This window comes from Petromyzon marinus, chromosome 4 (genome assembly GCF_048934315.1).
Source record: "Petromyzon marinus isolate PM22_M1 ecotype Great Lakes invasive population chromosome 4, UKy_Petmar_22M1.pri1.0, whole genome shotgun sequence".
Lineage (NCBI taxonomy): Eukaryota > Metazoa > Chordata > Hyperoartia > Petromyzontiformes > Petromyzontidae > Petromyzon > Petromyzon marinus.
The window spans coordinates 7,687,317-7,701,016 of NC_133670.1; the positions used below are offsets into that span (position 1 = coordinate 7,687,317).

The window sequence follows — 13,700 nt, forward strand, 5'->3', positions numbered from 1 at the left end:
TTTTGACTGATATCTAACAATAACAAATACCATAATTTTGAGGATATATTTTTTTCTGCCTATGGTTTTGGTCAAATATGTACATGTTTTTGCAATATAATAGCCGTCCTTGGAATTAGCTCGGTTTTCAGCAGGAATGTTTTATTCACCAACATATCCAGCAGGGGGCTCTGAATTTAGAAGGAAACACATTCTCCTGCGGAGGGAGCTGGTAGGAACGTTGGGTTGCTCGGTCAATGGCCAGGGTCAACGGCGGCACCACGTGGTGTATTCCGCAAATATGCCCGACTGTGAGGGCGGGCACAAGCCGGCGTGAGTAGGTTAAACGTTGAGTTTTATAAGGGCACCACGGGGTGACCAGCCCCTCCCAGCCCCACCCCTCCCACCCCCCACCCAGCCCCACCCTCCCCACCCAGCCCCTTCCCACCCTCTCCACCCTCCCCTCCTCACCCTCCCCACCTAGCCCCTCAACACCTTCCCCTCCCCACCCAGCCCCTCCCCACCCAGCCCCTCCCCACCCAGCCCCTCCCCACCCTCCCCTCTCCACCCAGCCCCACCCCTCCCATTTTTGGATGCACGACGGACGGACGGACACAATAATCCCCTGTGAGCTGGTGTAACCAGGAGGTTCCTACGAGTAAAAACTGCACTTCCATCTCTCCGATACACGACAAAGCACCACGCTCCAAGCCACAATGCAGAACAGTGCCTTTAGGGGTGATAAAATCTTGATCTGAAAATGTCCCAACATCACATGCATATAATGTCGTTGATGTTCTGCATTTAACGTTTTTCTCATTTTTAGTCCAAGTCAAACGTGCCCATCCTCCCATAAAGTTTAATTGTGAAAAGTCAGCAATAGTCTTCTAAAGCCACAGACCCCTTGGGCAAGTAGATTTTCCACCACTGGTTCAAGGCCACCGACAGAGATGACCAATTCCTTTGTCCTCACCGGCCAGGAATCATCATTTTGCCGTCACCGTAGGCTAGCCAGGACCACCGGGGCCACGAGACCACCGGTTGTGATTTCGTGTGTGGCTGGAAACGACTTTTGTGTTGTCGCACCCAGCCCCGAAGATGTGTGGACATTTTGGAATGGCTCTCAAAGTGTTTAGCTACACGATTCGGCCATGCATGTGAGATGGGTGGGAAACGTCACTGCAAGTCCAGGATATAGCCAGTCCCAGTGGCTTGTGTACATTTACATTTTGGCACTGAATGTAATGGTACGCTTATACTGGCTCCGGGACAAAATCCATTGTTCCTCCACACCCTTGTGTAAATTCAAGTTTGTTTAAAGTTGCAGTTTATAGTCAGCACATTGGTGCTGTTTAAAAAAACAAAAATGCACGTGGTTGGATTTTCTTACTATGTCCTAACTCAAAGCAGTCTTTTTTTTTTACAAAAAAAACCCTTTTTATTTTACCAGGCAAGGCCCACTGAGCTATATAGCTATTTTCAGAAGCAACCTGGCGGCAAATGATAGCACAATGAAGTGGCTTATCATTTGGAAATTTATAGCAGCCAAATACTTTCAATAATCCACGTGACCACGGGGAGGACATGCAAACTCCAAATATAAAAAGTCCAGGTCACGACCTCCTGTACACCAGGTGAAGTCGTTAACGCCACTAATTTAAAATAAAATAAAAAGTACATGAATAAAAGAAACATCGCGATGCGCAACGCTCGATATATAATTTATATAATATATAGTACCGTAGATTAGTAAACGCTAAGATGCCAGCTAGCAACCTCAGCAAAGATGAGCGTTTTGAATTATATAAATTTAAAAAGAGGGATGACATTGCCATCCTCTCAGCCGACAAGGGCAATGCCACTGTCATCATGGATAAAATATAATATAACAACAAAATTCAAGAATTACTCAACGATAGCAGCTATACAAAAATAAAAGAGATCTCACCAACAGCCTCGTCATAAAAACCAAGAAAATCATTTCTGATTCAACCGCATTAATTGATCAAACCAAACAGTTCTCATTGAAACCTTCTGCTGCCAGGCCACCAAGATTATACGGCTTACCAAAAATACATAAAGGGGTAGACCCCTTTGTCCCATCGTCTCTACTATCAACTCCCCCACCTACAAACTGGCTCGTTTTCTGTCTGAAATCCTGCGGCCTTTCATTGGAAAAACCACCTCTGCGGTACAAAATTCTACTCACCTGGTATCGACAATCACGGGTATTTCCCTGTCCCCAGACGACCTGCTTGTCAGTTTTGATGTAGTTTTTTTATTCACCAAAGTTCCTGTACCTGACACCATCGCAATCATTGAAGACTTGGTTCATCAATGACTAAACACTGAGGTACCCCCCCTGGTGAGACACTGCTTAACCAATACATACTTCACTTGGAATGGAACTTTCTACAAACAAACTAAGGGCACCCCAATGGGCTCCCCCCTATCTCCGGTTGTACCCAACATTTTCATGGAGAAATTTGAGACTGACGCCATCCAGACTGCCACTCTGCACCCAACCTTATGGAAGAAGTACGTGGATGACACTTTCGTTATCTGGCCACATGGCCGGCTTGCTCTAGACCAATTCCTCGACCACTTCAATTCCATATACCCAGCCATCAGATTCACCATGGAAGTCGAAAAAGATGGTAAGCTACCTTTGTTGGATGTCCTAATAAAAAAAGAGACCCGATGGTTCAATGAGCCACTCTGTCTACAGGAAAGCTACCCATACGGATGCTTACCTGAAACCGGATTCCCACCACCATCCATCCCAGAAGAATTCCCTCATCAAGACTCTGCACCATAGAGCCCAATGCATATCCGACCAGGAACACATAGCCAGTGAACTCAAACACGTACACAATCCGCAAAGCTATCACTCCAACCATGAAGAAGGACCCTCTTGAGGAACCTTTCAAAACCATCACTTTACCCTACATTGCGGGGATCACAAAAAAGATCTCCAAAATGTTGAATAAACACAAGATCCAGGTCCGATTCAACACATTACATAAAATCCGTGATCTGGTTCCGTCTGTAAAATATGTGATTCCGGACATACAGTACCCTGGCGTCTACAAACTAAGTTGCCTCTGTGGTAGTAGTTACATTGGAGAAACCAAACGACATGTCTCGGACTGCATTCGTGAACACAAAGCAGACCTAAAACACGGTAGGACCAAGACCTCGGCCGTGGCAGATCACTGTTGTAATTCAGTAGGCTCACATGACATTGACTTCTCCATCTGGCTACCATGAAAGATTCGTTCATGAGGCTATCCACATATACAATCACAGAGACAATTTCAACGGAGAAGATGGATTCTGGCTTAGCAATCATTGGAAGGATTTGATAAACCATTTCGGGTCTTAATTGATTGTTCACGCTCACGGTGGCTTTCAGACCGCATCCATTATTTTCGTCTCCCCCCTCCTCTTTTCCGAACATAGATGGACTCGTCCACCTGAATAACTGCCAAATCGCTCTCCGTGGTGCTAACGTAAAAAAACAGCCACTTTTTTCAAATTTTCTTGCTGTGGTTTTCACACCTGATGATGATTGCTTGTGTTGCAATAGAAACGTCGTGAGAATTTTATTGTTTTATATTTTTATTATTTTATTGTTTCCCTTCTACGTGACTTTACCGAAAGAACCAAGAATATGAATCCCTGCAGTCACGAAAGCTTGAAATAAAAATTTAGTAAACATTGTTTATGTATTCATGTATTTATTTCTTATTTTCCATGTTTATCTTTCTGTGTGAAATTATTGTAAAAAATTCAAAGTTCGTTCAACAGAAACTTTATCAAATATATGCATATCGATGTATTACTGTACTTCCCAAGAGAATAAAATGAATACATTTACATTCTTAAAACAAATACTGTATCAATAGATATAATGTAAAAATGAGAATTCATGAATATGAGATGAATCTTTCAAATGGTTCAAATGTGATCATGTGGGTGTGCATGCTCAACTGCCATCAGGCCATTCATTAACGTCTCACAGTCACCCTTTTTGCATGAGAGAAAATTGGCGGTCACAATTTAATTTACTTAAGTGGACTTTTTTTCTTTATTGGACTGAAAAAATTTAGTCTTTCAAAAAGTGTCTTTTAAATCTTAATCAGTCACAGACAGACTACAATTTTTGCAAGCGGTTTTGGCAAATTAATGGGTTTATTTTCTGCAATGTATAGACGATGGAACCCAGTTCCTAATGATGTTCTTTGCCACTGTACCTGGCACCCCGAAACATCTTAAGGTACCTAAGCCATTCACATGTTGTGCCTCATATCCTCTCGTGGTCTCCAGGTTTTCATTTTCAATGATGATTCATGAGAATGAAGTGCGTAATTCATGATTCACCCCCCCCACCCCTATCACCAAATCACTAAGTCTCTTAGAATGTGCCCGATCCCATTAGACCGCAGAAACGAAGCATGGTTAAGCATTAACAGACCGCAATGCACACACAGGTTGTCATAGGACTGCAGGGAAACAGTGAGTAGGTAGCAGAGAGCAGTGCGGCTACATCTAATGTTGGACTGTACTTCTGTTCTCGCGTCTACGTTCCCTGCCTTCAATCCAGATGGACAAATTTAGTGGACTATCATTAAAAAAAGAACCCGCATGGGGAGGGGAGGCCCTCATCCAGCAGTGGATTGACCAAAGCGCTGTGCGTGTACTGACACGATAGTCGTGATTCAAGGCCACGAATCAAATCAAACCAATTCTTTTTTTGATTATTTTTTTTGTCCATCTCCTTTGTGTATTTTTTTTTCCGTCTCATTTGCCCTTAGTTGTAACCGCTTAAGTTTTTGTTCAGATGTGATTAACTCCTACCAGACATGGGGTTCAGGGGAAACTTTCCCCGGTTCTGCCAAATAGCATAAAACTTCGAGACTTCAGCCACATGTTTGTCTGTCATTCAACGACTTGAGGTTCCACCCGGATGCATGCTGCTGACTCTACTTCGTCTTTGTTGGTTCCTCTATTCTCTGTTTCCCTGAGAAATATGATGTTTACACGTTTTAAGCACTATTTGCTGACCTTTTAGTTAAATTTAGACCTCAAAACTACAATGTGCAAAGTGTTCTGCTTTGCATTTCACGTGCAATACATACAGTTTCATAGCCTAAAATACAACTATTTACAATGAAATATTGCACATTGCATTCATCTTCTATAAATCGATGTACAGTTAAGCATGGTATAAGTCAGTGTTATAAAACTAATGGTTAGGTCGTTTTAAAATTAACATTTGCAGCAATTGGCAAAATTTTAAATTTTGGAGAGATTTCAGTCTTTAAAAGCCAGGACAACATTTCCAAAGTAAGCGAAAATAAAATAAATAAAATATATGGTCTGACATCATGGGGAATTCCGTGTTACAAAACTCCTTTTCACTTATCAATTACCCTCTGATCTTTGACTCCTAATATCCACGGGAGCTCCAGCGTCTAATAAACTCCTATTGAGAACCATATTCTTCCTATTATCCACGATTATCCTGTTTTGTCTCACCCTGCATTGTGGAACGGCTTCCTATTATGCACAAGAGGAGCCATGTGAACAAATTTATTCTATTATCTGCGGATGTTTCCCCCCTCACAGATTGGTAAAGTACATTTTCAGATAAGATTACGGATAATAGGGTCTGTGATATCCATCCTACACATCACCGTGGTTAACAGGAGCTCTCGTGCACACATGTTTCAATGTGGGCTTGTCGCGATATGTCCATGAACATATATATTGCGTATACCTATTCTTTGGTTATTTCGGTAAAGTCACATAGATAGAAAAATAATAATAAAAATAATACAAATACAATTAAAATAAAAACCACGACGTTTCAATTGCAACACAAGCGGTCATCAGGAAAAGGGGGTTAGCCTCTAAAGGCAAACTGTTTATAAAGGTTTAAGATGGGCGTAGTCCAAGTGTCAGCAGCATGGGCGGGGCAGCTTATGTTAATGTAAGTGATGGGCAGCGACGGCGCTGGTGGTGGGTTTCCGCCAATTAAAGGGCTGCCAAGTCATCATTGCACCTCGCTTTACACACTCACACTGTTGACGGTGGAGGTTGCTGCTAGACGTGATGGTAGTAGTGGGTAATGATGGTGCTGGTGGTGGGCTTCCACCATTAAAGGGCTACTGCTAGTGGTGATGGTAGTAGTGGGCATTGATGGTCCTGGTGGTGGGTTTCTACCAATTAAAGAGTTGCCAGGTCTAAAATGGTAACATTACAGCCAGTTATAACTTAAACTGGTTGATAACGTCCTTCCATGGTGATTGCTGAGTTTGTACCCATCTTCTCGGTTGAAATTGTATCTATGTCTGCATATATGGATGGCTTCATGAACGAATCGTTATGAGACCTCCTTTGCCAGTAGCAAGATATAGTAATAGGTTTTACCCTTTTAACTGGCACAAAAACTGACACCTTTATTCAAGGCATCATGTTTTCAATAACCACAACACAAGCAGTCAAAATGCAAACAAAAGAGACAACTCTGATAATAATATGCACTGTCCTTGAATTTGATTGGTCCACATCCGAGACAGCTTTTCTTAGAGCCTAGTCTCCACTGGTGTTGGACCAGAAGATGCCAAAAGGCATACAACTCAAAAACAGCACACTATCAGAGTATTGAGGGCTCGGGGTGAGCATTTACATTATGAGACCTCCTTTGCCAGTAACAAGGACAGTGCATATTATTATCAGAGTTGTCCCTTTTGTTTGCATTTTGACAGCTTGTGTTGTGGTTATTGCAAACATGATGCCTGAATAAAGGTGTCAGTTTTTGTGCCAGTTAAAAGGGTAAAACCTATTACTATATCTTGTTACTGGCAAAGGCGGTCTCATAATGTAAGTGCTTACCCCGAGCCCTCAATACTCTGATAGTGCGCTGTTTTTGAGTTGTACGCCTTTTGGCGTCTTCTAGTCCAACACCAGTGGAGACTAGGCTCTAAGAAAAGCTGTCTCGGGTGTGGACCAATCAAATTCAAGGACAGTGCATATTATTATCAGAGTTGTCTCTTTTGTTTGCATTTTGACTGCTTGTGTTGTGGTTATTGCAAACATGATGCCTTGAATAAAGGTGTCAGTTTTTGTGCCAGTTAAAAGGGTAAAACCTATTACTATGAACGAATCTTTGTTGATAGCCAGTGGGTTTGCAAAATACCTTCGTCTTAGAGAAATCAATTTCGTGTGAGCCAGCCGCATTTAAATAAAGATTAGCTACGGCAGAAGTATTGGTCCTACTGTGTTTCAAATCTGCCTTATGCTCACGAACGCGGTCCGAGACATGTCGTTTAGTTTCCCCAATGTAACTGCTGCTGCAGAAACAGCTTAGTTTGTAGACTCCGGGCTATTACATGTTAGAGATCTTGTCCTTCACAGATAGGATCAGATCACGAATTTTATGTACTGTGTGAAATCGGACATGGATCTTGTGTTTGCTCATGATTTTGGAAATATTTTGGTTATCCCTGCTACAGTATGTATGGCAAGGTGATGGTTTTTATTGGATCTTCAGATGGCTCCTTCCTCACGGTTGGGGTGATGGCTTTGCGGATTGTGTAGTCAGAGTATCCATTCGCCTTGTAAGCTTGGTGTACGTGTTTGAGTTCACTGGTTAGGTGTTCATGGTCGGAGATACATTAAGCTCTATGGTATAGAGTTTTGATGAGAGAATTGTTCTGGGATGGATGGTGGTAGGAGTCAGGTTTTAGGTAGGCATTAGTATGGGTTGCTTTCCTGTAGACCGAATGGCTCATTGAGCCATCTGGTCTCTTTTTTTAACGTTAGCACCACGGAGAGCGAGTTGACAGTTTGTTCAGATGGACGAGTCCATCTATGCTCAGAAAAGAGGAGGGGGGAGACGAAAAATAATTGATGCGTTCTGAAAGCCACCTTAAGCGTGATCAATCAATTAAGACTCGAAATGGTTTATCAAATCCTTCCAATGATTGCTAAGCCAGAATCCATCTTCTCCGTTGAAATTGTCTCTGTGTTTGTATATGTGGTTAGCCTCATGAACGAATCTCTCATGGTAGCCAGATGGCTTGCAAAGAACCTCTGTCTTGGAGAAGTCAATGTCATGTGAGCCTACTGAATTATAGTGAGACATTATTGTTCATGTTTATCTTGAGGATAAACTGCCTCTTCTTGGTTCTTTCCGTAAAGTCACGTGGAAGGGAAATAATACAATAATAAAAATAAGACATAATAAGATATGTTTATTATTTTATTATTTCCCTTCTACGTGACTTTACCGAAAGAACCAAGAAGATGAATCCATACAGTCACGAAAGCTTTAAATCAAGATTAACTGCCTCTTGCTAAGGACATTTAGCATTTATGCCACTGGCTCATCGGCCTAAATGTGATATAAGCCCAATTCCACTGCACACTTGTGTTAATAGAGACTTTATAATTTTGACTTTTGAACTATTTATTATTACTGTAATTGTGTTTGAATGAAAATAAATTACTTTGAAAACTCTTCCAAAATAACAATGGATGCAAAGGAGTGAAATTAATCTATGTCAGGCTCACAACAGCTGACATTTTAATTTCTCTACAGTTGTCTCAATTCAGATTGATATACACGAGTGAACACTGACATGATATACAGTAGGAAGGCCTTCATCCAGCAGTGGATTGACAAAGGGTTAAATATTACATGCCACTAAAAACAAAATGTGGCTAAACACTAAGCTACACAATCACGAGGGTTTTCCGACTAATAAGGAGAAAGTGGTCTGAACAAAATTAGCATGCAATGTGATGTCATTGATGCAGCCATTCACATTATGGTAATATATAAAGCCCAGTGTTTTGTACAGCCTCATCACAAATAACGCCACGGAAATAATTCCTACGGCGTAATCATTTGTCGACAAATCTGCGTTGAATTGTTAAAGTTATTTCAAGAGAATCCCAAGAAACCCTGCAGAATTTTTGATTGGTATTTTAAAACTTAGATCATGGTTTTAATCGAAGTGTTTTAAATTATATATTTTCAGCTATTCATTATAAGCAGTGGCGTTATTTTATTTGATGGAGAGTTTATGTTTTTTTTATATCTAATCTGTAATTTTTTACATTGAATCTTAAAGTGGAATTTGTCTTTAACGTATAATTGTTTTTTTGAATCTCAGATGAGCTTGCATTTTTGTTCGTAGCCATTATGTACACGTGGCTATCGGGGACGCTGCTGCTGCTGCTGCTGGTGGTGGTGTCGGCAGGGACCTTTGCCGACGAGGGGGAAGCAAAATGCGAGGGGCAGAAGGGGTATCTAGGAATCCATGGCAAACACGGGAAGCGTGGGTCCGACGCCCAGGATGGTGAGTGAAATCTTCCTCTGACCTCGCCAGCAACGCGTTGTGAATTACACCGCCACTATATTAAAAGTTAGACACGAGCAGGTGAATTTGAGCAGTGCTGTTATATCGCTGTGCTATTCGTGATACGAGTGAGGCATGTTTAGGTCACGTACAATTCAGTCACGAATGAGAGAATTAGTCGATAATTAAACTTTCCGGGCAGAATCACATCTTACAAAGTTGTATCTGACACGGTATTTGTTGCTATTTTTTGGTTGTATTATACGGATATTTTATTGATGTACAATAACGTATTTTTTGTTTAACTGCATATGTGAAGATTAAACATTTATCACGTGACTACATAGTGGCCGGCACAGGGCAGTGAAGCAAAACCGATAGTTTTTACTGTGTCTATGCTCCTGTCATATGTGATCCCCGCCTTCACAAACTCTCACCTTGTAAGTGTGCTGCAGAATGGTCAATTAACCCCCGTGACCAGCAACATGTGTGGAGGGCCCTCATCTAGCAGTCGATTGGCAAAAGGCTGTATGTGTACGTTAAAAATTTCACTTTTAACTGTAGCATAAATGCTGGAAGAAAAATATATGTACAAATATTAAAATCTAAACCACACACATTTTGAAAATCAAATAAGTAAAAAACATATGTGTGGGATAAACAAATAAAATATACCAGAAAACCAACCGCGGACATTCAGCAACAAATGCGCAGCAAATCTATAGTCTGACAACAATACTGCCTAGTTGGAGTATTTAATCAAGTAAACCTTGGTGTGAAAATGCGCATTGCTTTTGTATGTTCAGGAGCAGACGGAGAAAAGGGTGAACCTGGAGATCCTGGGGAAGGGGTGAAAGGGATTACAGGTGTGTGAAACCATTCATTAGGTTTGTGCAAAAATTGTAAAGCTGTCAGTTTGTGGTCTCAAGTGAACACTGGAACTTAGAAATCTTGAAATGTGAAGCTACAAGTTGCATAAACTCGTAATAGCATATGTGTTTTTTTTTGTTCAGGCCTCCCTGGGATGCAAGGACCCAAAGGACAGAAAGGACTCAACGCACCGATGAGTGAGAATGGGCCTCAAGGAAACAAAGGTGTTCAGGGAGTCAGAGGTACAATTCACACTTCCATACCATTCCTTCTGTTCCCTCCCCTTCGATATGCATGCCAACTCCTACTACTGCTTCTCTACACCTTACCTGGGTAGTAATCCACAGGCAATTCATCCCCAGAGAAGAGCATAATATTAAACACTTTCTTATTATTATTCCTGGGTCTTTTCGGTAAAGCCACGTAGATAGATCAAATAATAAAATAATAAAACTAATAACAATATCACGACGTTTCGATCGCAGCACAAGCAATCGTCATCAGGTGAGAAATATCGCGGGAGAGCTGCTGTTGAATATAAACACTTTGTTTAAGACGAAGTTTTGGGTTCGAGCAAGTAAAATTACAATGAAGAGACCTGGATACACTGTGAATAGGCTTTGGTCACCTTCTGAAGTTTTTGGTAAACAGATTCATTTGAGTGGGTTTTTTGTAACATGGGGTAACTTTTAACCCTCCTGAAACCTAGCATTAAGTACAAAACCATAATTGCAATGGTAGCCTTGCTATATAAAATTGTCAACATGGTGGAATTAATATATTTAGCACACTAGCACCAACTGTACTATTGTTTTATCAATCAAGAAAAGTGCCAGCCTGCTTCAAAATGCTACATTTCTATGGCAATTATTAATCTTTCTATATACTGACGATTTTAATTCCCACGAAGTAAAATTAATTCTATCTGCCTCAGAGGGATTTAAACTTGTTTCCTTGAAATTGCGAGTTGAGCCCTCTGCTACAGTATTCCCTCCTTATTCGCGAGGGATATGTTACCGATATGCTCGTGAATAGCACATTTCACGGATGATCAATTACTCTAAATAAATGCATAGGCTAATAAAATGTATGAACATTATCATAATAAATAATTGATTTGCCTCATCACTTTATCTCTCATCACTTTATCTCATCACTTCATCTCATCACTTTCCCGAATCACATTCTCTCTCATCACTTTATCTATTCACTTTATCTCTCACCACTTCATCCCATCACTTCATCTCATCGCATTCTCGCATCCCATTTTCTCTCATCACTTTATCTCTCGTCACTTTCTCTCTCTCTCGATGCAGTCGTGCGGAGTTCCGGATGCCATTTGCAGAGAGCCAAAAACGCGGATACAAAAATTCGTGAATGACGAGGGAATTCTGGATGAATATATACATCTGTGTCTGTCATACAGGAGACCCAGGGAGCGTGGGAACAATGGGTCCAAACGGAGACCGAGGACCCAGAGGACACAATGGAATTGATGGGGCCAAGGGCTCCCCGTACATGTTGCCGAGATCCGCTTTCTCGGTCAAAACCTCCTACAGAAAAAAGAGCACGGTTGGAATACTTAAACACGACTTGGAAATTGCTAACTTCCAAAAGCATTACAATATGCAGACAGGAAAATTCAAATGTGAGCATCCGGGGTATTACTACTTCACGTTCTACCTCTCGGTTTCTGGGAAAAACTTAACAGCCTTTCTGAAACGGAATGCTAGAACCATCCTGACTGTTACTGACGAAGTAGCAAAAGATTCTGGGGCTGAAAACATGGGTGGGAGCATCGTGCAACATCTGGATAAGGGAGACACGGTGTGGCTAGATATTGATGCCACCAACAATGGCATCTTTGTTGACTATGCCCGAGACAATGTGTTCTCTGGCTTTATATTGAACTTTTACAGCTGAACTACTTAAAATTTCATCTGATTTTTCACAAACAATGCTATCAACTACCACACTTTCGTCAGCTAGATTGCACGTGTAATAAAGAGACGACATGAGACTTTTCAGGCCTTCTCTTACAGTATCCAATAATTTTGCCTTTGTCTTCGCCTCGGTCATTGCCACTCGAATTTGCCACTCCGATGCCCGCATCAATAAACGAATCTCCCTCGATCCTCCATATGCCCTAGCATTTTTTATTACATCGCAAATGTCTCCTGTGGAATACAATTTCTATGCGAATAGAAATGTTTTTTTTTTATATTAGTTTCTTACCCAATGCTGAGATGAAATTACCAACAACGTCTGAATCAACTTTTACACCATCGCCAGACGTTTATATTCTTGGTACATTTTTTTTTTATTAAAGATGATTAAGTTCCCCGACAGAAGTGGTGAGTATGTTACTGATCTGATATTATATCAACGGCAATGTATTGCTGCATGTCTCTTACCCAATCTTCTGCCTGGTTCACTGGTGTATTCCTATCATTAATAAATAATTAAAGCTTTCGTGACTGCATACATTACTCATTGGTCTTTTCGGTAAAGTCACGTATGTAGAAATACCACAAAATTATATTAAAATAAATCAACCACGACGTTTCGACCGCAACACAAGCGATCCTCATCAGGTGTAAAAAAACAAATCACGGAGGTAAATACAACAAGAAGATGAGAGACGAGAATTCAACAAACCTAAGAAAAAATTACGTGAAGCACAACCAGTCAGGCCAACAACACAGTTAGACACTTGCCTGGCGGACCACGAATTTCAGAAGAGTGTTAAATTTCGTGTTCAACCTCTGGATTGAACATACCAGCATAGACAGTGAACAAATACGGGGTACAAGTCTTTCCTCTCCTTGTCTCTTGGTGTTCCTGTATATGTATTTCTGACTTGTACCTCGTATTTGTTCACTCTGTCTATGCTGGTATGTTCAACCCAGAGGATGAACACGAAATTTAACACTCTTCTGAAATTCGTAGTCCGCCAGGAAGTGTCTAACTGTGTTGTTGGCCTGACTGGATGTGCTTCACGTAATTTTTTCTTAGGTTTGTTGAATTCTCGTCTCTCATCTTCTTGTTGTATTCACCTCCGTGATTTGTTTTTTACACCTGATGAGGATCGCTTGTGTTGCAGTCGAAACGTCGTGATTGATTTCTTTTAATATTATTTTATGGTATTTCTACATACGTGACTTTACCGAAAAAAAACAATGAGTATTCCTATTATCTTTACAATTAAAATCCTTGCGAAGTATTACGTGGTATGCAACAATTTGAATTCTGAATCATTAAGTCATCAATGGTTTCAAAATAAAATTATTTGTTCGCAATAAACTGTAACTCATTTACTTTGTTTTTCTTATCAATAAATGACGTTGTGTCATGTGTTTGCTATATTTTTCACATGATCTGCATCAAACTCACAGTACATTTGTAGGGCTGTAGTGAATGCATTTATATTTGCTGGGAATGCTTTTTTTTTGTTCCCCGCCCCCACCATCACCACCACCA

General features: G+C 40.9%; 1 protein-coding gene across 1 annotated transcript; it reads left to right on the forward strand.

Annotated features, from left to right (window-relative positions):
* Positions 1–8,837: 8,837 nt before the first annotated feature.
* LOC116938790 (uncharacterized) lies at positions 8,838–13,583 on the forward strand. Its single transcript, XM_032946418.2, has 5 exons — positions 8,838–8,971; positions 9,189–9,350; positions 10,157–10,216; positions 10,364–10,462; positions 11,647–13,583. The coding sequence occupies exons 2-5, from the start codon at positions 9,194–9,196 to the stop codon at positions 12,141–12,143; spliced, it is 813 nt and encodes a 270-aa protein (XP_032802309.2). The 5' UTR covers positions 8,838–8,971; positions 9,189–9,193; the 3' UTR covers positions 12,144–13,583.
* Positions 13,584–13,700: the final 117 nt, after the last annotated feature.

Bases quoted from the DNA above. Each gene is read 5' to 3' on its own strand.
- LOC116938790 (XM_032946418.2), top strand. From the start codon at position 9,194: ATGTACACGTGGCTATCGGGGACGCTGCTGCTGCTGCTGCTGGTGGTG. The intron at 9,351-10,156 runs GTGAGTGAAATC...TTGTATGTTCAG, and splicing joins TGGGTCCGACGCCCAGGATG to GAGCAGACGGAGAAAAGGGT. The intron at 10,463-11,646 runs GTACAATTCACA...TCTGTCATACAG, and splicing joins AGGTGTTCAGGGAGTCAGAG to GAGACCCAGGGAGCGTGGGA.